We start from the raw sequence: 25638 nt of genomic DNA on the forward strand, positions 1-25638 counted from the left end.
TTGTTAGTAAAGAGCAGAGTCCTGATCCAGTGCTCCTTTACCACCTGCTGCTCTCTAGGTCCTCAGAGATGCTCCTTTGGTGTCTTGGACCTTGCTCAAGCTCAATTCCTAAAGTGCCAACTGACGTAGGAAGGCAGCACATCTGGCTTCCTGCGGGTCCCCCTCCCAGAAGCCCTGTGGCTGAACCGGATCTGAGTTTCCTGGTTTCTGTCTGGCAGGAGGGCAGCAGATCTCTTCCCTGCCTCATCTCCCCAGGCTGTAGCCCTGGCCCCAAATCTCCATGGCAACCCCTGGACACAGTTCTGAACCAAAGCGGGAGGATCTGGAAGAGGAAGCACACAGAGACCAGGGGGCTGGAGGACTTGCCTCCGCCTTCTCCTTGTGTCCCACCAGCCTCCTTGCTGGCCTGACCAGGTCCCCATATCCCAGTCTCCCCAAACACCCCAAGCTGAAGATTCTGTGCTTCTGCCCCATTGCTGGGCACAGCAGAGCCTGGATGGAGGCTTGTCTTCTGCAGTTGCCCCAAAGGTTGCTCCTGCTGGGGGCAGCCACCCTGACTGCAACTGCTTTGGAGACAGGTAAGTATGAGGGGGCTTGGTTGGGGCACCCAGAAGACTTAGGCCCCCACCACCCTTAGAGACTATGCTTCCTCAGTCAGCACTCATTCTGATGGGCTGAGACCTTTTGGGTTGGGGGAGGCTGGGAAACTCTGTGCCTGGTCTTGCTTGGCATCCCCAAGTCCAACCCAAAGGCTTCTGGAAGGCTGGACCTCCCAGTCACTCAGAAGCAGGATTCTGGGGATGGGCAGGACAGCCCTCAGAGCCTGCTATGCAAAATTCTACAGGCTTTGGATTCAGAGAAGCTGCATTTATATACACTCCGCCACTTCCTGTGTTTGCACCTTTGTGATCAATGTTTCAGCTCTCTGTCTGAATTTCTTTGGCAGTAAAATGAAAATAATAGGCCCTTGCCCATAAGGCACTATGACTATTGTACATATAAGATAAGCCAGTGGGGTGTGGTGGCTCAGGCCTGTAATCCCAGCACTTTGGGGGGCCAAGGCAGGAGGATCATGAGGTCAGGAGATCAAGACCATCCTGGCTAACACGGCGAAACCCTGAATCTACTAAAAATACAAAAAATTAGCCGGGCGTGATGGCAGGCACCTGTAGCTCCAGCTACTCAGGAGGCTGAGGCAGGAGAATCTCTTGAACCTGGGAGGTGGAGGTTGCAGTGAGCCGAGATTGCGCCACTGCACCACTCCAGCCTGGGTGACAGAGCGAGACTTCGTCTTAGAAAAAAAGAGATCAGCCATGCAAAGCACTTCATAATGCCTGCCACATAAAAGGTGCCCAATTCCTTTACTCTCGAAACTCCTTGCCTGCCTTGTGTACCTTCAGGGTATGCTCTGGCTTTAGCAGATAAATACCAAATATTGAAAAGTACTCCCACATCCTGAGCTCTGATGAAGGATATTTTCCTCGAAGACCCACATCCTGACTGGTCCTCAAGCTCCCACTGGTCCCTACCTTGCACCAGAAAACCCACCTCTCTTCCCTCTCTGTCCTTACAGAAACCTGGGCTACTTTGAATACTTACACATTATCTCATATAATCCTCACAACAACCCTGTACCACTGAGGATATTTGGGGCTGTAAGTAACAGATAACAAACTAAGTGGGGCTTAAATGGTAGGATATTTACTATTTCACTTAAGAGTGGTCATAGGTGATTCCAGAGATGGTTGACTCAGTGGCTCAACAATGTCACCGTTCCTCTGGAATGCTCTGACCTTGTCTTTGCAAAATGGCTGCTGCAGCTCTGGACATCACATCCTCACCCTCAGTCAGCAGCTTTCAAAAGCAGGAAGAAAAAGGGCTCTTTATTACACAGCTCTCCGTGTGTGTGTGTGTGTATGTGTGTGTTACAGAGTCTCACTGTGTTATCCAGGCTGGAGTGCAGTGGTGCCATCTCGGCTCTCCTGCCTCAGCCTCTCAAGTAGCTGGGATTACAGGTGTGTGCCACCATGCTTGGCTAATTTTTGTAGTTTTAGTAGAGACGGGTTTTCACCATGTTGGTGAACTCCTGACCTCAGGTGATCCACCCCCGTTGGCCTCCCAAAGTACTGGGATTACAGGCTTGAGCCACTGGGGTCGGCCCACATCTTAGGGTTTGGGGTAAGGGATTGTATTAAATTAAATTAAATTAATCATGTAATCCTCACAATAATTCTGAGATTGCTTAATCATCCCCATTTACGGATGAGAAAACTGAGGCTCAGAGAGGGATAGCAACTCGCATGGGATCACACAGCGGACAGGGGCAGAGTCGAGTTTGGAGTCGCGCCGCGCGGCTCCAGGGTTCTTGCCTTCCGCTGCAGCCGACCTGGCGGACCTGTGCGGGCAGACGTGGCAGGGGGACGGGCTGCTGCTGCGCTCGCACGCCGCGTCGCGCAGGTTCTACTTCGTGGCTCCGGACACCGACTGCGGGCTCTGGGTGCAGGCGGCGGCCCCCGGCGACCGGATCCGCTTCTAGTTCCGTTTCTTCCTGGTCTACAGCCTGACCTTAGCGCCCCCGGCGCTCAACGCCTCCTCCCCGGCGCCTGCCGACCCTTGTGCCTCCGGCTCCTACCTGCAGTTCTATGAGGGCCCGCCGGGGGCGCCCCGGCCCCTGGGGTACCCCCTCTGCGGCCTGACCATCCCGGTCCCCGTGGCATCCTCCGGACCCTTCCTAGGCCTGCGCCTGGTCACGAGAGGCCGCCAGCCCTGCGTGGACTTCGTGGGCGAAGTCACCTCTTTCCATCTGGGTGAGCTAGGGGTTAAAGGCGGGTCGGGGCCTCATGCAGACACTATGTGGGACTGGGGCCACAGTGGCGACCCGGGTGAGGGCCACTGCTGGCAGGGGAATGGTGGGGGCGCCCGGAGCACAAGATGGCAAGGACTGGGTCCAAAGGGAAGAAGGTGGTGGTTAGTGGCCGAGTCACAATAAGGGACCTCCCGGACCCTAAGAGCCAACCATATAAATCTGGCTACCATGGATACGTGCACCAGACTGTCCTACCAGCCCTGATGCACACACACATACACACACATTCACACACAACTCCCCCCACACACATTCACACACAACTCCCCCCAAATTCACACACAACTCCCTCACACACATTCACACACAACTCCCATACACATTCACACACAACTTCCCCATACACATTCATACACAACTCCCCCCACACATTCACACACAACTCCCCCCACACATTCACACACAACTCCCCCATATATTCACACACAACTCCCCCCACATTCACATACAACTCCCACATACGAACACACCTCATACCCTGACCCATACACATACACATAACCCATGCACCTCGTCACTCCCCACACACTCCACACTCATGCCTCTCACACACTGCAGTACGCATCTCACACTGCACACTCACCGTTATCACACACCTCACATGCACACAGTAGCACCGTGTGCACTTACGACTAACACGCTTTTTAAATTTTTTTTTAGAGACAGGGTTTCACTGTATTGGCCAGGATGGTCTCGATCTCTTGACCTTGTGTTCCACCTGTCTTGGCCTCCCAAAGTGCTGGGAGTACAGGCCTAAGCCTCCACGTCCGGCCCAACTCACAGGCTTTCATGCCACATACTGGCTGCTCTGTGCTGAGTCAGCCCTTCAGATGTTTGTCGAAGGGTGTGATTAGGGGACTGTAGGCAGCAGAAACCCACTCAAGCCAGGAAAGGGGCCTCTTGGAACTGAAGCTAATAATACTCGCCTGACTGGGCGCCACCCTGGCTTACACCTGTAATCCCAGCACTTTGGGAGGCCAAGGCATGAGGATCACTTGAGCTCAGGAGTTCCAAGACCAGCCTGGGTGACAGAGAGGGACCTGCCTAAAACAAAAAAAAATTAAAAAATAAAATAAGCCAGGCGCGGTGGCTCAAGCCTGTAATCCCAGCACTTTGGGAGGCCGAGGCGGGTGGATCACGAGGTCAAGAGATTGAGACCATCCTGGTCAACATGGTGAAACCCTGTCTCTACTAAAAATACAAAACATTAGCTGGGCATGGTGTCGCGTGCCTGTAATCCCAGCTACTCAGGAGGCTGAGGAGGGAGAATTGCTTGAACCCAGGAGGCGGAGGTTGCAGTGAGCCGAGATTGCGCCATTGTACTCCAGCCTGGGTAACAAGAGCGAAACTCCGTCTCAAAATAAATAAATAAATAAATAAAATAAAATAGTCACAGGCACAGTGACTCATGCCTGTAATCTCAGTACTTTGGGAGGTCGAGGCGGGTGGATCATGAGGTCAAGAGATCAAGGTCATCCTGGCCAACATAGTGAAGCCCCTTCTCTACTAAAAATACAAAAATTAGCTGGGCATGGTGGCATGCGCCTGTAATCCCAGCTTCTTGGGAGGCTGAGGCAGAAGAATTGCTTGAATCTGGGAGGTGGAGGTTATGTGAGCCAAGATCATGCCACGGCACTCCAGCCTGGCGACAGGGCGAGACCCCGTCTCAAAAAAATAAAATAAAATAATAATTAAAAGTAGTAAGATTAATAACAGTACTTGCCCCATAGGGGTATTGCGAGGCCTCAGTGCGCCAGGATGTGAAGTGTCTAGAGCTGTGCCTGTCACAGAAGAGGAAGTCAGTACATGTTAGCTGCCATCCTCCACCTTTCCCCCATAAAATGCTCTATCTGTGCTCTCATCCGCCGCATGCACGAAGACAGCTCTCTCTGCCCACAGCCGCACACTGTCACCATGGGGCCATAACCCTGCTGTGTCGTGGGCAGGACCAGGATCCTCACCTCAGGCTTCCACTTCTGGCCCCAGGACCTTGTGGTGCCTACTTCCACTGCCGGAATGGCAGGTGCATCCCCTCAAGCCTCATGTGTGACCCCTGGCGCATGGACAACTGTGGCGATAGCAGTGACCAGGGCTTCTGGCTACCAGCTGACTGCAGAGGTCAGTGCGGGTGCGGCCTGGGCCCTAACTCCTCTTCCCTAGGGCAGTGCCTCAGTGGGGAGTCCGGAGAGAGGAAAGTGGAAGTGTGGAATCAGCTTAGGCCAAGGGCTGGAGGGGCAGAGCAGTCAGAGGCAGAACTACACTGCAGTTGATTTCATCCTGGGATTTCAAATGATGCTTTAATGGTAGAAACTTTTGCTAAATGGGACCTGGCACAGAGGCACAAGATATTTAAAGGAGAGATCCTCTGCTCAATTCAATGGTGGTCCTGGGGCCCTGGCTGCCTGATGTCTCTCTGAGGGCCCTGAGTGTCACCTTCAAGGCATACTTTTTTTTTTTTTTGAGATGCAGTCTCGTTCTGTTGCCCAGGCTGGAGTGCAGTGGTGAGATCTCAGCTCACTGCCACCTCCGCCTCCTGGGTTCCAGTGATTCTCCTGCCTCAGCCTCCCGAGTAGCTGGGATTACAGGCACCCACCAGCACACCTGTGGGGTAGAGATGGGGTTTTACTATCTTGGCCAGGCTAGTCTTGAACTCCTGACCTCGTAATCCACCTGCCTTGGCCTCCCAAAGTGCTGAGATTATAGGCGTGAGCTACCACACCCAGCCTTTATCTTTTTTTAAAATGAACTTATTTATTGATTGATTGTTTTGAGATAGGGTCTCATTCTGTTACCCAGGCTGAGTGCAGTGGCGCCATCTTGGCTCACTGCCACCCCTGCTTCTTGGGCTCAGGTGATCCTCCCACTGCAGCCTCCAGGGTAGCTGGGACTACAGGTGTGCCACCATGCCCAGCTAATTTTTGTGTTTTTTGTAGAGATGAGGTCTCACTATATTGCCCAGGCTACTCCTGAACTCCTGGGCTCAAGTGACCTTCCAAAGTGCTGGGATTACATGAACTTTATTTTTTAGGGCGGTTTTAGATTTACAAAAAAATTGAGAATGTAGTACAGAAAATTCTCATATACTCAGCACTCAGTTTGGGTGCTATTATTGACATTTTACATTAATGAGACATTTGTTTTAATTAGTGAAGTAATATTATTAACTAAACCCACAGTTTATTCAGTTTTCCCTAGCGTTTACCTAACCTGACCTCAAGTGATCCATCCACCTTGGCCTCCCAAAGTGCTGGGATTACAGGCTTAAGCCAACGCACCTGGCCCAACTTTTTGTATTTTTAGTAGAGACGGGGCCTCACCATGTTGCCCAGGCTGGTCTCGAACTCCTGACCTAAGGTGTTAGGGTGGTCCACCCACCTCTGCCTCCCAAGGTGCTGGGATTACAGGCGTTAGCCACCATACCTGGCTAGGGTTGCTATTTTTATATAAAGGAGTCAGGGAAGAACTTAAGTAGAGACCCTCCAGGAAGCAAAGGAATGAACTTGCCATGCAGACATCAGAAGAAAAGTCTTTGGGATGGAGGACACAGCTAGAGCAAAGGCCAGGACAAGGCTGGAGTATGGAGGGGAGGCGGGGCCAGGGAGGAGGTGGGGCCAGGAAAGAAGAGGCGGGGCCAGGAAAGGGGCAGGGCCTTCGAGCCTCCTGGAGCAAGACTCCCTTTCAAAAAAACAAACAAACAAAAAAAAACAAAACAAAAAATTAGCTGAGTGTGGTGGCCCGCGCATGTAATCCCAGCTACTCGGGAGGCTGAGGCAGGAGAATCACTGGAACCCAGGAGGCAGAGGTTGCATTGGGCAACCTGAGAGTGCAGACCTGAGTGCAGCGAGATCGCACAACTTCCCTCCAGCGTGGGCGACAGAGGGAGACTCCATCTCAAAAAAAAAAAAGCAACCCCGTGTCTGCCTACAGATGAGTGGATAAACTAAATGTGGTCTAACCACACAATGGAATGCTTTGAAAAGGAAGGAAATTCGGACATATTCTACCATATGGATGAACCTTGAGGACGTAAGTGAAATAAGCCAGTCCTAAAGGGACGTACTGCATGACTCCACTTATATATGGAATAGCCAATTCCATTATCTATTAGAATGTATATTAGAAGTTACTACTTTTGAGACAGAGCTTCACTCTGTCGCCCAGGCTGAAGTGCGGTGGCTCAATTGCTGCTCACTGCAGCCTCCGTCTCCTGGGTCAAGTGATTCTCCTGCTTTGGTCACCTAAGTAGCTGGGATTACAGGCGCTTACCACTACCAGCTAATTTTTGTATTTTTAGTAGAGACGAGGTCTCACCATGTTGACCAGGCTGGTCTCAAACTCCTGACCTCAAATGATCTACCTGCCTCAGCCTCCCAAAATGGGGGGATTACAGGCATGAGCCACTGTGCCCAGCAAAGTTATTTATTTATTTTTTTGAGACAGAGTTTCGCTGTTGTTACCCAGACTGGAGTGCAATGGCATGATCTTGGCTCACCGAAACCTCCGCCTTCCGGGTTCAAGCAATTCTCCTGCCTCAGCTTCCCGAGTAGCTGGGACTACAGGCGTGCATCACCATTCCCAGCTAATTTTTGTATTTTTAGTAGAGACGGGGTTTCACTTCGTTGACCCGGATGGTTTCGGTCTCTTGACCTTGTGATCCACCCCCTTCGGCCTCCCAAAGTTCTGGGATTACGGGCTTGAACCACCGTGCCCGGCCAATTTTTTGTATTTTTAATAGAGACAGGGTTTCTCCTTGTTGGTCAGACTGGTCTTGAACTCCTAACCTAAGGTGATCTGCCCGCCTCAGCCTCCCAAAGTGCTGGGATTACAGGCGTAAACCACCATGCCTGGCCTGTTATATTATTAATAACAGTAAATATATTATTATATTTTAATATGTATATTAGAATAGTCAAAATCACAGAGACAGGAAGTAGAGCCATGGTCACCAGGGGCTGGAGAGGTGGGGAAAAGGAGGATATGGAGTTAGTGAAATTAATGGACTTGACAGAGTTTGTTTGGGAAGATGCAAAGTTCTGGAGCTGGATGGCAGTGATGGCTGCACAATGTGAACATGTATTAGTCTGTTCTCACATTGCTATAAAAAAACCCAAAACAGGCTGGGCACTGTGGCTCACGCCTATAATCCCAGCACTTTGGGAGGCCGAGGCGGGTGGATCACGAGGTCAAGAGATCGAGACCATCCTGGTCAACGAGGTGAAACCCCGTCTCTACTAAAAATACAAAAATTAGCTGGGCATGGTGGTGTGTGCCTGTAGTCCCAGCTACTCGGGAGGCTGAGGCAGGAGAATTGCTTGAACTCAGGAGGCAGAGGTTGCGGTGAGCCGAGATCGAGCCATCGCACTCCAGTCTGGGTAACAACAGCAAAACTCCGTCTCAAAAAAAAAAAAAACAAACCCCAAACACCCAAGACTGGGTAATTTATAAAGAAAAGAGGTTTAGTTGTCTCACAGTTCTGCAGGCTGTACAGGAAGCATGATGCTGGCATCTGCTCAGCTTATGGAGATGCCTCAGGAAACTTACAATCTTGGCAGAAGGCCAGGGGACCAGGTGTGGCCAGAGCAGGTGCAAGAGCGAGAGTGAGGGAAGGCACCGCACACTTGTAAACAGCCAGCTCTTGCGGGAACTCACTAGCACAAGAACAGCACCAAGAGGATGGTGCTGAACTATTCATGAGAAATCCACCCCATGATCCAGTCACCTCCCACCGGGCCCCACCTCCAACACTGGGGATTACAATTTGACCTGAGATTCGGTTAGGAACACAGATCCAAATCATAACAGAATGTATTTCATGCCACTGTACACCTAAACATGTTAAAATGGTTATGTTATGTGCTTTGCCACAGTGGGAAAAGCAGCTGCCCTGCTCCCTGCGAGCATGCTTAATTTTTCTCACTAGCACCTGTCTCCTTTAGACATAAATTTTTTTTTTTTGAGATGGAGTCTTGCTCAGTCTGGAGTGCGGTGGTGTGATCTTAGCTCACTGCAACCTCCACCTTCTGGGTTCAAGCAGTTCTCCTGCCTCAGCCTCCCAAGTAGCTGGGATTACATGCTCGCATCACCATGCCTGGCTAATTGTTTTGTTTTTAGTAGATACCGGGTTTCTCCATGTTGGCCAGGCTGGTCTTGAACTCCTGACCTCAAGTGATCTGCCCACCTTGGCCTCCCAAAGTGTTGGGATTACAGGCATGAGCCACTGCACCCTGTCCTTTGGACATAAATTCTATTCACGTGTTTTGTTTCTCCCCACACTAAACTCCCAGTTTCATGAAGACATATTTGTCATGTGATCACGGTTGTATCCTCCAGTTGCTAGAGCCATGCTTGGGGCATAGAAGATGCCTGAGAAATATTAGTCACATGAATGAAGGAATGAACCTGTGTCTCAGTTTCCTTATCTGTGAAATGGGGATAAACTTCACCCTTCAGAATTGTAAATTTTAAGTGGAATACATAGGGAAAGGGCCTGGCACATAGTATGGCCGTTTACCTGTGTATTAAAAAGTTTACAGAAAATGTTCATGGCTGGGCATGATGGCTCACGCCTGTAATCCCAGCACTTTGGGAGGCCGAGGCAGGTGGCTTGAGCTCAGGAGTCAAGACCAACTTGGGCAACATAGTGAGACACTGTCTTTACAAAAAATAAAAAAAATTAGCTTGGTGGCACATGCCGGTAGTCCCAGCTACTTGGGAGGCTGAGGTGAAAGGATCACTTGAGCCTGGGAGGCAGAGGTTCAGTGAGTGGTGATCACAGCACTGGACTCCAGCCTGGACAACAGAGTGGGACCCTGCCTCAGTACCTGTACACCCTCTTCCTTGAGAAGTAGCTCCATTCATAGACCGTAGACCCTGGAGCTGGACTGTGTGAGTTCACGTCCTCCTGTCACTTCAGCTAAGTGACCTTGGCAAATGACTTAACCTTTCTGTAAAATGGAAACACAGAGAGTGACAAACTCAGGGAAGTCTTGTGAGGATCGAATGAAACACACAAGGGCCCCAGAAAAGCCAGTTCTCCGTGTGCCTGTTCTGTTATTTCCCATGCAGGTCCCTCTCCGGTGCCCAGCCAGACAGGAAGTACGGATGCCCATACCTCCAGACCCTTGACTTCCTCCCCAGCTCTCGGGTCTGCAGGGTCCCTCCGGATTGCAGCTGAGAGGAGCTCCCCAGCAGGCAGGGACCCCAGGAGACAGGATGCAGCTTTGGAAGGTCATACCCTGCCCCTACTCTTCCCACCAAAATCACACCTGTCCCTCTCCAGGTGATGGGGACAGGGGCAGCGGGTGCAGGCTGAGGCCTGAGTGGACTCTCTCCTCTCACAGGCCCCCAGCTCCGAGGGGTGGCGCTGGCCTCCTCGATGCTCCTGACCTCTGCTGGCCTCCTCGTGGGCCTCCTTTGGTGCTGCTGCTCTCCCAGCCGGCTTGCCTGGCGACCTGGTGCCCATGGCCTCTGCCTCTGCTGCAGCACAGCCTGTATCATGTGCTCCCCATGTCCTGGCCAGGTCTCCCCAGCAGGCTGCAGCTGAGTGGCCTAGCCTTCCAGGATCGGGGAGGCCATCCCTATAGCGACTTTGGGTGCACAGGAATGAGACTGGGCTCTGGAGTCAGACACACTCTTTGGGTTCTAACCCCCTGGCTGTCTGATGTTGGACAGGCCCCTTAACCCTCTGAGACTCAGCTGCCCCTCCAGAAAATGGGATGATTCCTACCTCACAGGGTTAGGAGCCTGGGGACCTCGCTGATCCAAAGCCACCTTGCTTTACCCCCAGATCTCATCTGCCCTGCTCTGCCCCACCCATAGGCACCACTGAGTGAGGCCCTCATCAAAGACACCGGAGCCCCCTGGCGGGGATAGCACCGTTTATTAAGAAAAATCAAGACAAAGACCACATGAGGGTCCTTTCTAGGACACAGAGGCCAGGCATCCCAACCCCACAGTCTGGGGGCCACTGGCAGGATGGCACTCCACCTAGCTGGGTCTTCAGGCTCCCACAGATAGGGCAGGGTGGTCACATCCCCCCCGCTCCCAGTCGTGAGTCCTGCCTTCCCCCACCCAAGGCACTAGCTCTTCAAGCACCAGCAGCTTCCAAGGAGTCCCTGGGCCTGTCCTTCCAGATGAGTGGGGAAGCAGCCTGGGGTGGGCGGGGCCCTCTCAGTGTTGGGCTCTTCCAGTAGCAGCTCCGGTAAAGAGTTGGGGTGGGCTTTCCCTTACAGCCACTGAGGGAGGGACCCCAGGCTGTATGCTGGCAGGAGTGGGTGGAATGCAGGCCAGCAGGGCATGGTGGGAGGGAGAGGCTGCCAGAGGGAGGTGCCAGGGTCTGGGTGGAGGTGAGTGGGGGTGCTGAAAAACAAGCTGGTGGGGATGGGGACTGCCTGCCCAGGGGTGAGCTGCCTTTTGCTGCATAGCTGTCACTAAAGACAATTCCCAATCCCGAGTGGGTGGCAGACTCCTGCGATGCCCGTCTCAGGCAGCTATGGGACACCCGGCTGTGAGCCAAGGCTGGCTCTCCTAGAAGGGAGGACTGCCCAGGGGCTACAGAAATGGGCCACCCAGCTCCACCGTGGGGGTTCCATCGGTGGGTAGGGAGGCAGTGGGGGCAGCTCTGGGCCCACCCGGCTGCCGTGCCTGACCCCAAGTCCTGGTGTTTTTCTGAGGCACCCACTCCCATCCATCCTGCCTTGCCTTCCAGCCTTGTGGCTTTGCCCAGCTGTGTGTGTGTGGGGTGGCATGTCCACCTCCAGTCCAGCCCAGGGTGGTAGCAGCAAAGCGTGGCATCGCCTCAGTTTCTTACAAAAGTTCATAATAATATTAATAATAATATACTCGACATTGTTGGGCTGGGGCGCAGCCCAGGAGTCTGTGTGGGGCAGGCTGGTGCCTACGAGGGGCAGGGGCGTGTGTTGGCCCCGGCCTGGGCTCGGTGCTGCAAGTCCAGGGGCTGTGGGGGTGGGGCGCTGGGTCGGGCTGAGTGCAGCACCACGTTCTTGACACAGCCTGTGATGCCCGAGGAGAACCTGCCCCGGGTCAGCATGGCCACTTCAGGAGCTCCGCCTGCCGGGAGGTGAGAGGACAGGGCCTGTGTGCTCCGGCAGCCCGGTAGGCGAGGAAGGCCAGGCGAGCTCCAGCCCCAGGGAGTGCCGTACCTGCCCTTGCTCTGAGAAGCCCGGACTTACCTATGTAGATGCTGCCTTTGGCGTTGACTGCCACATTGGGACCTGGGGACTGGCCGCCGACCAGCTCCTCACCATCGACCTGGATGGAGCCTCTGCGGCCCTCCCTGCAGTGGAACTGGATCAGGCCCTTTCCCACAAACTCCCCCATCCTCCCTGGCCCCACGAGAGTCCCCTCCCTCTGGCACCGAGACTCCAGACTCAGAAGTCTGTCCGTCTTCCCCCAGCTCTTTCTTTCCCGCACTGAACCAGAGATCCAGCCCCACAAGCACAGCTTCCTCGTTTCTGTGCCCAGGTTTCCTCCTGCTCCTGGGGCGATTGCCTGCCCCCAGTGGAGTTCAGTCCGAGATGGAAGCCTGAGACCTGATTGGTGCGTTCTTCCTTCCCAAGGCTTCAAATTCTGACTCCACAGAGCTCAATGCCTGCCTCTCAGCCCATTGTGGGGGGCATCCTGCCCCACTCCAGAATGCTGGGCCCCATCTCGAGTGCCCAGAAGACTCCCTTACCGCAGCGCTGTCACCCGGTGCCACTCGCCGTCATTGATGGGGTCCTCAGAGACCAGGCGGGCCTCCCCACTACCCAGTTGGTACCTGCAGTCATCCAGGCCCAAGAAGTATGAGCTGGGGCAGGACTGGGGGGTGGGGTGCTGGGACCAGGGAAGGGAGAGGAAGGGCCAGATGCTAGGACCCACCTGAAGACAAGGTGCCCATCTTCAAGCCCCAGGCTGATGAAGTCATGGCCTCGGCCGGTCTCTCCTGCCTCCTGCCAGGGAAGCACAGGGTCTCTGGGGTCCTCAGCTTGGAGAGCAGAGGCTCTGCCTCCCCCTCTCCCCACCAGTCTGGCCACCAGGAAGCCGACTTCCTGCCCTAGGAGCCCAAGAGACCAGCTGGATGCCTATACTCACCACGCCCTGCCAGAGCAGGAGGCCATTAGCTGTGCTGGTCTGAACCTCCAGCTCGATGGTCTCGGGCACCTCGGGCAGGCTATGGAGGAAGGGTGGGTGAGGGGACAGAATTCTCAGATTCCTATCCTCCCCATTAGGCCCACTGGCTCTCCCAATGTTGGTCTCACCTCCTGGAGAAGATGCGGCCAGGGAAGGCGAGGAAGCCATCATCGTGGAAATAGGCTCCGTACTGCCCAGGGGCATCTATGGGAGAGAGGGGGATGGTGACACACCTGCCACATCAGGCATCAATCCCCCATCAGTTCCCCTGACCACCTCCACACCAATATGCAGGACCAGGGGCTCTGAGCCTGCAGTCCCTGGGGACCCAGGGGGGCTGTGGATAGAATTCAGGGGACCTGTGGCCTTGGATGGGAAAGCATTACCCCTGCATTTCACTCACTTCTCACTGAAACTGAGAGTTCTCTGAATGAGATGTAGGCAAGAACCCAAAGCAGTAGTGGCAGGACCCACGACTTTGTTACTAGTATTTGCTTATCACCTTACAGGAGCTGCAAATATTTCAAAACCTCATTTACACATACTGCTGTTTGGAATTGTGGTAGCTACCGAGACCACCACCAAGGTCGTGTGATTTGATGTTAATAAAGAAGCACATATAGAGCAAGTCAGAAAACTTAAAAAGTGTTTTGATTACTTCAGCATAATCACTTTCCTTAAATCCATGTATTTTATTTTGTGCAGTCAAAAGGATCTGTGTCGGGTGACCGGCCATTCTGTTTGGCTTTAGTGCTGGAAGTCCCACAAGAAACCCTTCAGTCCAGAGCTACTGGGACGGTTGGTCACCTTGGACCGTGGCAATAAATGGCTCAGAGCCTTGGTGTTGTATCTTACAGATGCGCAGGAAGGCTCAGGCAAGAGACTGGCTCAGGATGTGGGGGGAACTAAGACTGCAACCTGGGTCTTTCATCCCTGGTGTCCATACTGTGTGTGGCTCCACCACTCCCAGCCCTATCTGCTCAGGACCCATCCTTTAGGCCGGAACTGGCCACAGTAGGTCTGGCAGGTGTCAAGAGTAGGGGACCCTCTGCTACCCTCCACCAGATGATGAGGAGGACGGCTGACATTTACCAAGTACCTGTGACATGCCTGTGCGGGGAGTGTCCCATCCAGCCACAGACACCATTGCATTTAACTCAGTCCTTACAACAACCTCGTGAATGAAGATTATATATAGACATGTTTAATTTTTATTATTTTTTATTGAGATGGAGTCTCGCTCCATGGCCCAGGCTGGAGTGAAGTGGTACGCTCTTGGTTCACTGTAACCTCTGCCTCCCAGGTTCAAGCAATCCTGCCTCAGCCTCCTGAGTAGCTGGTGCACACCACCACACCTGGCTAATTTTTGTGTTTTTAGTAGAGATGGGGTTTAACTTTGTTGACCAGGCTGGTCTTGAACTCCTGATCTCAGGTAATCCATCCACCTCGGCCTCCCCAAGTGCTGGGATTACAGGCATGAGCCACTGCGCCCAGCACTATATATGTATTTTTTTGAGACGGAGTTTCACTCTTGTTAGCTAGGCTGGAGTGCAATGGCGCGATCTCGGCTCACCACAACCTCCGCTTCCTGGGTTCAGGCAATTCTCCTGCCTCAGCCTCCTGAGTAGCTGGGATTACAGGCACGAGCCACCATGCCCAGCTAATTTTTGTATTTTTAGTAGAGACGGGGTTTCATCATGTTGACCAGGATGGTCTCGATCTCTTGACCTCGTGATCTACCCACCTTGGCCTCCCAAAGTGTTGGGATTACAGGCTTGAGCCACCACACCTGGCCGCCCAGCACTATTTTTTAGTTTTTTTGAGACAGGATATCACTCTGTTGCTCAGGCTGGAGTGCAGCGATGCAATCACAGCTCACCACAGCCTTGACCTCCTGGGCTCAAGTGATCCTTTTGACTTGGCTGGGACCTTAGCCATGTGCCACCACACCCAGCTAATTTCTAAATTTTTGTAGAGATGAGGTCTCCCTGTGTTGCCCAAGCTGATCTTGAACTCCTGGGCTCAAGCGATCCTCTTGCCTGTCTCACGAGTAGCTGGGACCACAGATGAGCGCCACCATGCCCAGTACTTTTTGTATTTTTTTGTAGAGACAAGATTTCTCCATGTTGCCCAGGCTGGTCTGGAATTCCCTGGGCTCAAGCAATCTGCCTGCCACAGCCTCCTGAAGTGCTGGGATTATAGGTATGAGCTACCATGCCCAGCTGAATATAATATATTAAAAACAGCTAACATTCTGTACCGACTGTGTACTAGACATAGTTCTAGGAATTTAAAATGCACTAAGTAGCTGAGTGCAGTGGCTCATGCCTGTAATCCAGCACTTTGGGAGGCCGAGGCAGGTGAATCACCTGAGGTCAGGAGCTTGAGACCAGCCTGGCCAACATGGAAACCCCTTCTCTACTAAAAATACAAAAATTAGCTGGGTGTGGTGGCGGGCACCTGTAATCCCAGCTATTCAGGAGGCTGAGGCAGGATAATCGCTTCAATCTGGGAGGTAGAGGCTCCAGTGAGCTGAGATTGTGCCACGGCACTCCAGCCTGGGCAACAGAGCAAGACTCCACCTTTAAAAAAAGGCCTGGTGTGGTGGCTCATACCTGTAATACTAGCACTTTGGGAGGCTGAGGTGGGTGGATCATGAGATAGAAGTTCGAGACCAGCCTGACCAACATGGTAAAACCCCATCTCTACTAAAAATACAAAAAAAAAGAAAAAAGAAAAATTAGCCAGGTGTGGTGGCATATGCCTGTAATCCCAACTACTTGGGAGGCTGAGGCAGGAGAATCACCTGAACCTGGGAGGCAGAGGTTGCTGTAAGCCAAGATCATGCCATTGCACTCCAGCCTAGGCAACAAGAGGGAAACTCTGTCTCAAAAAAAAAAAAAAAAAAAAAATGCACTAAGTAATTTTTCTCTCACACAAAATTTCATCCAAATACTTAGGGAAAGATGTTACTCATCTCCATTTAAGTGAGGCACAGAGAAGTTGAGTGACTCATCCATAGTTTCACAGCTAGTAAGTGGGAGAGCTAGGATTTGAACCTAAGCAGGCTGGCTCCAAGTCTGTACTCTTAACCACTATACCACTGCCTCGCCTATTATGTTAACGATATGTAAGAAGAGCTGTGTCTGTAAAGGGTTAGCCAGCGCCTGGAAACATTCAGTCAGCATTCACTCTTGACTATGTGCTTTGCTTTTCAGCAGACGGTGGAATTCCTGGGAATGAGGGTCTTGCTTTATGCATTTTTTTTTTCCTGTCACTCAGGCTGGAGTGCAATGGCACAATCTGGGCTCAGTGCAACCTCTGCCTCCTGGGTTCTAGCGATTCTACTGCCTTGGCCTTCCAAGTAGCTAGGACTACAGGCGTCTGCTACCACATCCAGCTAATTTTTTGGATATTAGTAGAGATGGGGTTTCACCACTTTGGCCAGGCTGATCTCGAATTCCTGACCTCAGGTGATCCACCCACCTTGGTCTCCTAAAGTGCTGGGATTACAGGTGTGAGTCACCTCGCCCGGCCATTATCCATTATATTTACTGCTCCCAGGGCAAGGATGGGCACACAATAGATGTTTGTTGACTGAATATGAAAATATGGAGAGAGAAACCGAGGTCAGAGTGGTTTCAAAGGCCTGCCCATCGTCACCTAGCCAGTGAGTATGGCGCAGGCCCCAGCTCCGTGTGGCTGAGCTCTTCTTCATTCTGTCTCTTTGTGCCCAGCAAGCTCCTCATAGAAGCCTGCTTTGCTTATAGGCCAGAATTGAGGGTGTAGGGTAACTGGCAGCGTGAGCTGAGGCTGAAGCTGAAGGGAGGCCATGGCAAGTACTCACCACTGCCCCCGCTGCCTTCAAGATGCCAGTCAGACTCTGCTATGCCATGTCCAGAGCCTGTGGAGAAGGGCAGGGTCCAGTTGGTGGGCAGAGACACCCGTGGGTACTATGTCGAGCCCCAGGGCCCCAGGACAACGGAGGTGGAGTGGAGAGAAGCCAGGCCTGGGTACCTTGTTGGCAGCGTGGGCCAGAGAAGCCAGGGAGGCAGAGGCAGCGGGTGCCCTGGCAGGTGCCCCCATGCAGACAGGGCTCGTGGAGCTGGCAGGGGTTCTCCTCGTGCTCACACAAGTCTCCTGCGGGCCAGGGCAGAGGTGAGTGGGTGGGTGGGCGTTTGCTGGAGGTGTTGCTGACCACCCGTGCCTCCCCGTATGGTGCCCTGGACAGGCTTTCCCACCTTTGAATCCATCTCGACACAGGCACTGGAACTCATACTCGCCAGCAGGCATGCACGTGGCACCGTGCTGGCACGGCTGGCGCTCACATGGGGAGCTGTCGTAGCACTGCCCAATGCCCTGACTGCCTAGGAAACTGTAGGTGAGGTCCAGTCGTTTGCCATTCACTGACACCTGTGGGCACAGGGACACCGAGAGACTGAAGGGGCGTGGAGGCAGAGGCCCAGGTGTAATGGCAGGGAGAAGAATGCAGCAGCAGGCAGCTTGGAGCCCATGGTGGGCAGCACCGATTCTCGGTGTGGGCGGGAGGCGCAGGTGTTGAGTGCCTACTGGGTGTCAGAAACATTCATCTGTGCAGACAAGCCTCAGCCCAACCCTTCAAAGTAGGCATGATCATGCCCATTTTACAGAGGAGGAAACTGAGACTCAGAGGTGCAGCATCCTGGCCCAGGGTGCATCCCTCCCCTCCGCTTGTCCGGCGGAGGCTGCTCTTACCTCGCCCACACAGCCGTGGAAGTGAGCGCTCACATTGGTGGCTGGGGACAGTGGCACAGAAGGCTCCACGCCCCCCAGGTAGAGCAGGGTGTGCAGGTTGAGGCCCTGGCTCTTCCCGGGCGAGGAGCGCAGCACGGGGCGTCCACCATTCACCCTCAGGCTGCCGTCCTTGTTAAGGCGCTCTGCAGACACGCGGTGCCAGCGGCCCAGAGCCAGTGGCTCGGTGCTCCGCAGAATGGCCAGCCCTGGGGAGGATGTCAGATAGGGTTGGGCACGTGGGGGTGCACAGAGCTCCCTGCCCTCTCCACCACAAACAGGGCCCTGAGTAGACGGAGAATGCCCTACAGCCTGCTGTATTCCAGATGAGGAGCCTGACACTCAGAGAGGCCCAGGGACTTGCCTCAAGTGACACACAGAGACAAGATGACCCCTGCATTTATTCCCCATGCCTCCCTGGGGCTGGGAGAGCTGAGGGGGGCACAAGGCTTGGTGTGCAGAGGCCTGCATTTGGTGCCGGGTGCTTACCTGACCCCAACTCATAGCGGAACTCCAGGTGGCCTCCCACCATCGCCAGGGACACAAAGTCCTCCACAGGCCCACTCTTCCCACCGCTGAATAGCAGGACCCCATCAGGAGCGAGTGGCTTGAACTCCACATCCAGGCGTAGCTCGTGGTGTGTGTTGGTGAGGGCGGGCAGCGCCAGGTAGGAGCCAGTGCCCGACATCAAGGGGGTGGTCACTGTCACACCTGCAGCAGCCACAGCTCAGCCAAGGCAATGGGGAGCCTGGACCCTCCAGTGGGGTCCAGTGACTCTGCCTTTCTCACTCTGGGACCCCTGCCTGCCTCACTCTCCAGGTCCAGAGGCTCAGGACCAGCTGACACCAATTGCACCAGCCCAAGGGCCTCCCACCCTTGCAGACGAGGCTGGGAGGAGCTCTAATAGGACTGGGGTCCTCTTTGGGGCCCATGCTCACTAAGGGATTCAGGCTGGGCATACACGTGGCTAGGTGGCTTCCAGATCCCCTGGCTTGGGAATCGTTTTATCATCCATATGGCCCATCATGGCCTCAGAGTGCCCCACCCAGCCTCCTCAGCTGACACTGGGACCCTGAGTGGTCTCAGGCCTGGCTCCACTCACCTTCCTCACACCGCAACCCTGAGCGGCCCAGGTGGCAGCGGCAGGTGTAGCCTCGACCATCAGGCCGGTTCACACAGGTGGCGTCGGGCCCACAGGCCTCTGGAGGGCACACAGGTCAGTGATGAGGACATTGAGGTGACTGTGGAGGGAGTGGGGCCCTGACGATAGAGCCCTGCCCATCACACCCTGGGGGGCTCTGCTAGTGAGGGCCAGGTCAGCTTTCCGGGAGGCCTTGGGCTGCCTGTGAGGCCTCCGACTGCCTGTGAGGCCTCAGAGGAGGGAGCAGAGCACAGCAAGGGAGGAGCCAGAAGAGGCCAAGGGGAGGACCGCAGGGGAAGCAGTTGAGGGACTCTGTGTCTGCAGGTTCTTCAGAGGCTAGACCTGGATAACAATGTCAGGGCGGTGGGGGGACACCTGGTGGTGGTAACAGGGTGGGTACCTGGATAATAAGATGGGACTGGGGGCTGGGCATGGTGGTTCATGCCTGTAATCCCAGCACTTTGGGAGGCCAAGGCAGGTGGATTACCTGAGGTCAGGAGTTCGAGACGAGCCTGACCAACATGGTGAAACCTCATCTTTACTAAAAATACACATGGGTGGTGGTGGACGCCTGTAATTCCAGCTACTCAAGAGGCTGAGGCAGAAGAATAGCTTAAACCTGGGAGGCGGAGGTTGCAGTGAGCCGAGATCATGTCACTGCACTACAGCTTGGGCAACAAGAGTGAAACTTCGTCTCAAATGAAAAAGAAAGAAAGGAAAAAAAGAGATGGGCCTAGGATGGGGAGGATAGTGTTAAGAATTTGGTCAGCAGGGCTGGAGGAGGGGAAGCAGCAGCGATGGGGTGAGGGCCACTGGGAAGCAGAGATGGGGGATGAGTACGTGGGAGGAGGGGTGAGTGCTCAGGTAAGAGAGAGGGTATGGAAGTGCCACCCAGTTGAGATGGCAGTGGATATGGAGAGGCAGCAACGGGAAGAGGCAGGCACTTGGGGTGACAGTGACTCTCGGTGGCGGGTGCGTACCTGGATGGCAATGCAGGGCCTGCGAGTGCTCACAGCGGCTCCCGGTAAAGCCAGCTGGGCAGACACACACGTAGCTGCTGCTCTCGGAGTCGTGGCACTGACCACCATTCTGCAAAGCAGCCCCCAGAATTAAGGCTGAGATATTCAGCACCAACCCCTCTTTCCCACAGGCGCCAGCCACAGCTGGGGGCAGAGGCCAGGTGGTGTATGGGCTGTGGGGTCACCTGGCAGGGCCGGTCCCGACAGGTGGGGCAGTGGGAGATGCCGTGCACTGTGAGGTTGAGGTCATGGAAGACAATCTCCTCGCCCTGGATGCGCAACTCCCGGACACAGCCTGGGGGCGGACGGGCAGGATGAGCGCAGGGTAGGGGTGTCCTAGCCCACACCCTGCGGGGCCCTCCCAGGCTCTCCAGCCAGCCAGGTAAGGCCTGACCTCAGCTGGAGGTGGGGAGGGGCTCACCTACGAAGCCGCTGCTCAGCCCTGCCTTGGGGATGGCACCATAGTCAGGGTAGCCGCCCAGGTAGAGCTCCTCGTTTAGGTCCAGGCCTTGGAACTTGCCCTGGGGAGGTGGGGCAGTCAGGAGTGGCAACAGAGGCTGGCCAGGGGTGGGTGGGGGCTGGAAGTAGCAGCATAGGGTTGAGTCTCACCTGGGAGGTCCCGTTGACAGGGGCCAGGTCACCCACAATCAGGGAGCCCTGGGTGAGGCTGCGCAGCAGGGTGATGGTGTGGAAATGGCCCAGGGCCAGTGGTGTGGGGTGGCGGATGGTGGCCATGCCTGAGCCTGCATCGAACCTGTTCCATGGGGTGGGCCAGGAACAGAGAGAGTGGATATGGGATTTGTAAGAAGGGCTAAGGGACCCCAGAGGAGAGATGTCACCACTTCCTGCAGTCCCTGCCCTGGGGCTGCTCCAGTTCCTATCCCTGTCTTGTCCTCCCACCCTATGACCCGTCCCCCAGATCTTCTCTCCCCACATCTTTTCGCTGGGAGCTTTTCCAGAGCAGCCCACAGGGACCCAGTGGCCCCTGGGCTCAGGGTCCTGCAGCCTAACACCTGGCCTCGAGGCTCCTCGGAGGGCTCTTCTCTCCCTGAGATCACCTTGTTTCTTTGTTTATGGCTTGTTTATTCTTCCCCAGCTAGAATACACTTTCCCACAAGAGCCAGAATTTGGTCTGTTTTGTTATACCTGTATCAATGCTCAGCAAATACCTGATGAATGAATGAATGAATGAATCAATCAATCAATCAATCCTGGCCTGCAGCAGTCCCAAGTCTGAGGTTGCACCCTCCTCCACCTGGCTGGCACACTATTCCTACTCCAGCAGATTGAGTGGTCACCAAGAGTAGCGGCCACATTTTCTCCTTCCTCCAGATGTCCTTTGTATAACTGAGCCCAGGGTGGTGATGGATGGACCAAAGCCCTGTGTGCAGTCCCCCTATACATGGGGAGGCCAGGGGTCTCACCGGAACTCTGGCCTTCCACCCACGAGGCCGAAGGAGATGAAGTCGGGCTGCCGGTTGGCCAGGTTGGTGGGGCTCCCTGGGACTCGCTTCTGCCCATTGTATAGCAGCATCCCTGAGTGGGCACCACTGGGTCAGGGGCCTCCCATCCAGCCAGGCTCCCCATCCTCCCCCACCCCAGAAACCATCCAGGCTCTTGAGCCTGTCCACTCTCGGAACCTGCCCCTCCCTCTGGCAGTCCTCACAAGCCAAGGCCTTCTCACTATCTCAGGGCTGGTGCCCCAAATGCCAGGGCTTTGCTGAGAGCCCCTGGAAAGAAACTGAATTTACTTCACACACACTGGAGAGTCTCCCTCAAGGAGGAGAGGGAGGCAGAGACTCACCCGAGTAGAGGAGGAGGCCTGGACAGTGAAAGTCAGAGACCCGTAAGAGAGAGAGAGGAGGAAAGGGTGAGATGGAGGAAGAGGAGGGAGGAAGAGCAGAGACAGGGAGAGGAAGTTGGGACAGGAGGACTAGGGGGTGATGCCCAGTGGCAGAGGAGCCATGGTGGGGGGGGCTGGAGATACCACAGAGAAGCAGGGAGGCGCGAGAGAAGGCATAGCAGAGTGGAGTCCCGGAGGTCTGGGGGCTTCTGGAGAGGGAAGGCTGAGGGAACAGGGCAGGACTGAGGGGCAGCCGGGGCTCAAGCCATGATGGCAGTACTCCATGAGGCCCCTCAACCCAGGCCAGCCCACCCCACAAACCACCCCTCCTGCTCACCATCGGCTGAGTCGGGCCGGAAGGTGATCTTGATCTCGAACTTCCTGTAGGCATCCTTGATGGTGGGCAGTGGTAGGAAGGAGTAGGGGGTCTGCGTGAAGTAGGGCACCACCCGCTCTGCCGGCAGAGAGCACCGTTGGAGACCCTGCCCTTCAGGGAGTGGGCAGGGCACTGCCAGTTCTTGCGGGTGGTGTCTTACCTGGCACCTGCAGGTGGGCAAAGGCTTTGACCTTGCCCTGGCGGTTAGTGGCGGTGCAGACGTAGGTGCCTGCGTCCTGGGGTCGGACTGAGGGCAGCATCAGCATGTTATTCTCCAGGCGGCTGTCGGGGGGCAGGCTGCCGTCCACCTGCAAATGTGCCAGCACTGAGGGCCCTGGCCTTGGCTCATAGCTCCAGGGACCTGCCTCCCATTTGTGCCTCAGGCCCACCTTCCAGTATTGAGCGTTTACTCTTGGCCAAGCCTGTGCCACATCCTGAGGACACTGAGATGCTTGAGAACTGGTCCCAGCCCCTCAGGCACGCCCGCTGGTTCCCTCTCCAGCACTTACCTTGCTCCAGCTGATGTCAGGAGTCGGGTAGCCTGAGGCTATGCAGGGGAAGACAGCTGCAGAACCGGCAGGCACACGGACTTCTTGGGGCGTTGAGATCTGGGGCAAGGCTGAGAGGCGTGGAAGAGACATAGGCTATCTACATGATAGTCCCAGATGTGTGCCCAGCCTCTACCCTGATTCATTTCATCCTCACACCACCCCTTGAAGGGCGGCACTACATTCCATTTCATAGATCAGGAAATTATGGCTTAGAGGGCAAAAGCAGCCGTTCACTCCTGGTGGGGCAGAGTCAGGGTTCATGGCCAGATCCACTTCACTCCACAGCCTGAGACCTCTTCAACATGCCCAGGCAAAAAATTGTGCAGCCCTTTGGGGACTTGAGAAGTGGGTGCTAGGGGCAATATAGGTAAGAAAGTTTGGAGGCAAGTTACAGGGCTTGGGGTAAAAAGGAATTGCTTTTAAAGAACACACAGTGTTGGTTGGGTGTGGTGGCTAACACCTGTAATCCCAGCACTTTGGGAGGCCAAGGTGGACAGATCACAAGGTCAGGAGTTCAAGACCAGCCTAACCAACATGGTGAAACCCTGTCTCTCCTAAAAATAAAAAATTAGCTGGGTGTGGTGGCACATGCCTGTAATTCCAGCTACTCAAGAGACTGAGGCAGGAGAATCCCTTGGACCTGGGAGGTGGAGGTTGCAGTGAGCTGAGATCATGCCACTGTACTCTATCCTGGGTGACAGAGTAATACTCCATCTCAAAAAAAAAAAAAGAACACACAGTGTTTGTGTCTGCCCTGCATCTGCTGTCCTTGTTTTACTCTCTATTAGGTTTGTTTGTTTTCTAGGTTATGTCTCTGCCCTCAGACTATGCTGCAGGTCTCCCCCAGCAGAGCAGACACTCCCTGCAGATGAGCACCAGGTTTCTTTTTTCTTCTTGATGCTCCATGGCCTAGCTTGCTCCCTTTCCATTCCAGCCTGCCCTGGGGGAACCTCACTTTTATCCCCTGCTGCTACCCCCTGTTATGAAACCTGCCCCTTAAATACACACAATGGAAAATATTCCAAGAGAACAGAAAGGGAGAGCAGAGCAGGCAGGCAGGAGAAGCCCCTGCCCCACTCACTGTCCCCAACAGCAGTCCCCACAGGCCTTTACCTTGCACCAGCAGCAACACATGGGATTGTGTAGTGCCGGCTGAGTTGGTGGCGGTACAGCGATATTGTCCTGCATCAGCCAGCTCTACATGGGAGATCCTGACGACACCTCCACTCTGCACAATGCCAGGACGCAGGCGCCCTCCAACTTTGCTCCATGTCACCTGAGGCTTGGGGTCACCCAGTGCCAGGCATTCAAATTCCACGGCATGGCCGACCACCACGGTCTGCACAGAGGTCCGGATGTTGATGAGCACGGAGGGCAGGGCTGTGGGAGGGAGGTAGAGGGCCAGTGAGATCAGTCACTGAAGGCCTGGCCCAAGGGAGGCCATACACTGCCCGAGGAGAGGTGAGCACTGAAGCTCCAGCATTCATTCATTCCTCAATCACTTTTTCATGCATTCACTTACAAACACATTCCCTTGTCAGGTCTATGTAGTTACTCACTATGTAGTGTCCTCTTATTCTTTTTATTCTTTTTTTTTTTTTTTTAAGAGACAGGGTCTTCACAGGTGTGGTCGCAGCTCACTGCAGCCTAGAACTCATGCGCTCAAGCAATGCTCCCAACTTAGCCTCCTGGCTAGCTGGGACTACAGGTGTGCTCCACCAGGCCTGGTTCACACTGACTTATTCTTCATCGGTTCATCTGAGCACTCACATGCTCCACCCATATCCTTCTTCCCTCCTATCAAGCCCCTTTTATGCTATGCTAGACACAAACAAGGCAAAATTGAATAATTCTCTTTATTCTCACACACTTAGGGGGATTCCTGGGGAACAGGGTCTGGGCCCTGTGCCTCTCTCCCCTTCTCATTTCAGTTCCCTGCTCTTAGCAGAGGCCTGAAGCCACCCTCCTACCTTGAACAACCAGCTGAGCACTGGCCTGGGCCTGCCCCCAAGGTCCATGGGCCTGGCAAACATATGTCCCTTGGCAGCTCTGGTCCAAGTTCTGGATTCTATAAAGAAAAAATAATAAGACATCAGGGAGTTGAAAACAATTGATAGAATGCTTTGTAATTGGGCCCAGTGCAGTGGCTCATGCCTATAATCCCAGCACTTTGGGAGGCTGAGGCAGGTGGATCACTTGAGGTCAGGAGTTTGACATGAGCCTGGTCAACATGGTGAAATCCTGTCTCTACTAAAAATACAAAAATTAGCAGGGTGTGATGGCACACGCCTGGAATCCCAGACACTCTGGAGACTGAGGCATGAGAATTGCTTGAACCCAGGAGGCCAAGGTTTGCAGTGAGCCAAGATCACGCCACTGCACTCCAGGCCTGAGTGACAGAGTGAGACTCAGTCTCAAAAAAAGAAAAATGCTTTGCAATTGTGTGGCAGTTAAAAACTGATATAGAATAGCATCCCATGTGGACTTCTAGTTTCTCAGTAACCACTAGAGGTAGGCAGGCAGTTTGGGGGGGAACCACACCCATTTTAGACAAAGACATTATGGTCTAGAGCTCAAGATCACATGATTATCAAGTAGCCAAGCTGAGATCTGGGGTCATTTGTATATTTCTGGCCCTAGGGACTGTTTTCTTTCCTCCACTAATAATAAATAGGAATGGGCGACTGTTTACTGAAGGCCTTCCAAGCACCAAATGCTGTGCTTTAGATAATCTCATTTCAGCCTTTTTCTTTTTTTGAGACAGTCTCACTCTGTTGCCCAGGCTGGAGTGCAATGGTGCGATCTCAGCTCACTGCTCTGCCCCTGGGTTCAAGCAATTCTCATGCCTCAGCCTCCTGAGTAGCTGGGATTACAGGTGCCTGCTACCACACCCAGCTAATTTTTTGTGTTTTTAGTAGAGATGGGGTTTCACCATGTTGGC

At 54.1% G+C, this 25638-nt stretch overlaps 2 protein-coding genes across 10 annotated transcripts in view; one reads left to right on the top strand and one right to left on the bottom strand.

Moving 5' to 3' along the window:
• The first annotated feature begins 219 nt into the window (after nt 1-219).
• On the top strand, nt 220-10165 carry LDLRAD2 (low density lipoprotein receptor class A domain containing 2). Its single transcript, XM_035252665.3, is given in 4 exon segments — nt 220-578; nt 2382-2807; nt 4853-4984; nt 9932-10165. Coding segments are annotated over 4 exon segments (1074 nt in total). The 5' UTR covers nt 220-280; the 3' UTR covers nt 10150-10165.
• A 561-nt stretch (nt 10166-10726) lies between these two features.
• The window catches only part of HSPG2 (heparan sulfate proteoglycan 2), a 117286-nt gene continuing 102374 nt past the window's right edge, over nt 10727-25638 (bottom strand). For 5 of the 9 annotated variants that reach the window (XM_078330706.1, XM_054258880.2, XM_035308080.3 and 2 more), the window contains 23 exons: nt 24668-24765; nt 23811-24077; nt 22656-22765; nt 22307-22454; nt 22108-22224; nt 21732-21749; nt 21352-21463; nt 20537-20681; nt 20349-20448; nt 20113-20222; nt 19889-19997; nt 18870-18968; nt 18257-18478; nt 17732-17976; nt 17239-17410; nt 17015-17137; nt 16845-16901; nt 13126-13201; nt 12959-13037; nt 12746-12816; nt 12561-12644; nt 12058-12161; nt 10727-11935 (listed from right to left, as the gene is read on the bottom strand). In XM_078330706.1, coding sequence (XP_078186832.1) covers nt 11763-11935; nt 12058-12161; nt 12561-12644; nt 12746-12816; nt 12959-13037; nt 13126-13201; nt 16845-16901; nt 17015-17137; nt 17239-17410; nt 17732-17976; nt 18257-18478; nt 18870-18968; nt 19889-19997; nt 20113-20222; nt 20349-20448; nt 20537-20681; nt 21352-21463; nt 21732-21749; nt 22108-22224; nt 22307-22454; nt 22656-22765; nt 23811-24077; nt 24668-24765 — 2839 coding nt within the window. In that variant the 3' untranslated portion in view covers nt 10727-11762. The remainder of the gene's footprint in view (nt 11936-12057; nt 12162-12560; nt 12645-12745; nt 12817-12958; nt 13038-13125; nt 13202-16844; nt 16902-17014; nt 17138-17238; nt 17411-17731; nt 17977-18256; nt 18479-18869; nt 18969-19888; nt 19998-20112; nt 20223-20348; nt 20449-20536; nt 20682-21351; nt 21464-21731; nt 21750-22107; nt 22225-22306; nt 22455-22655; nt 22766-23810; nt 24078-24667; nt 24766-25638) is intronic. The other 4 variants (XM_035308083.3, XM_035308081.3, XM_078330705.1 and 1 more) reach the window with 1 other exon arrangement.

Source organism: Callithrix jacchus, chromosome 7, assembly GCF_049354715.1.
Source record: "Callithrix jacchus isolate 240 chromosome 7, calJac240_pri, whole genome shotgun sequence".
In the NCBI taxonomy this organism is placed as follows: Eukaryota; Metazoa; Chordata; class Mammalia; order Primates; family Cebidae; genus Callithrix; species Callithrix jacchus.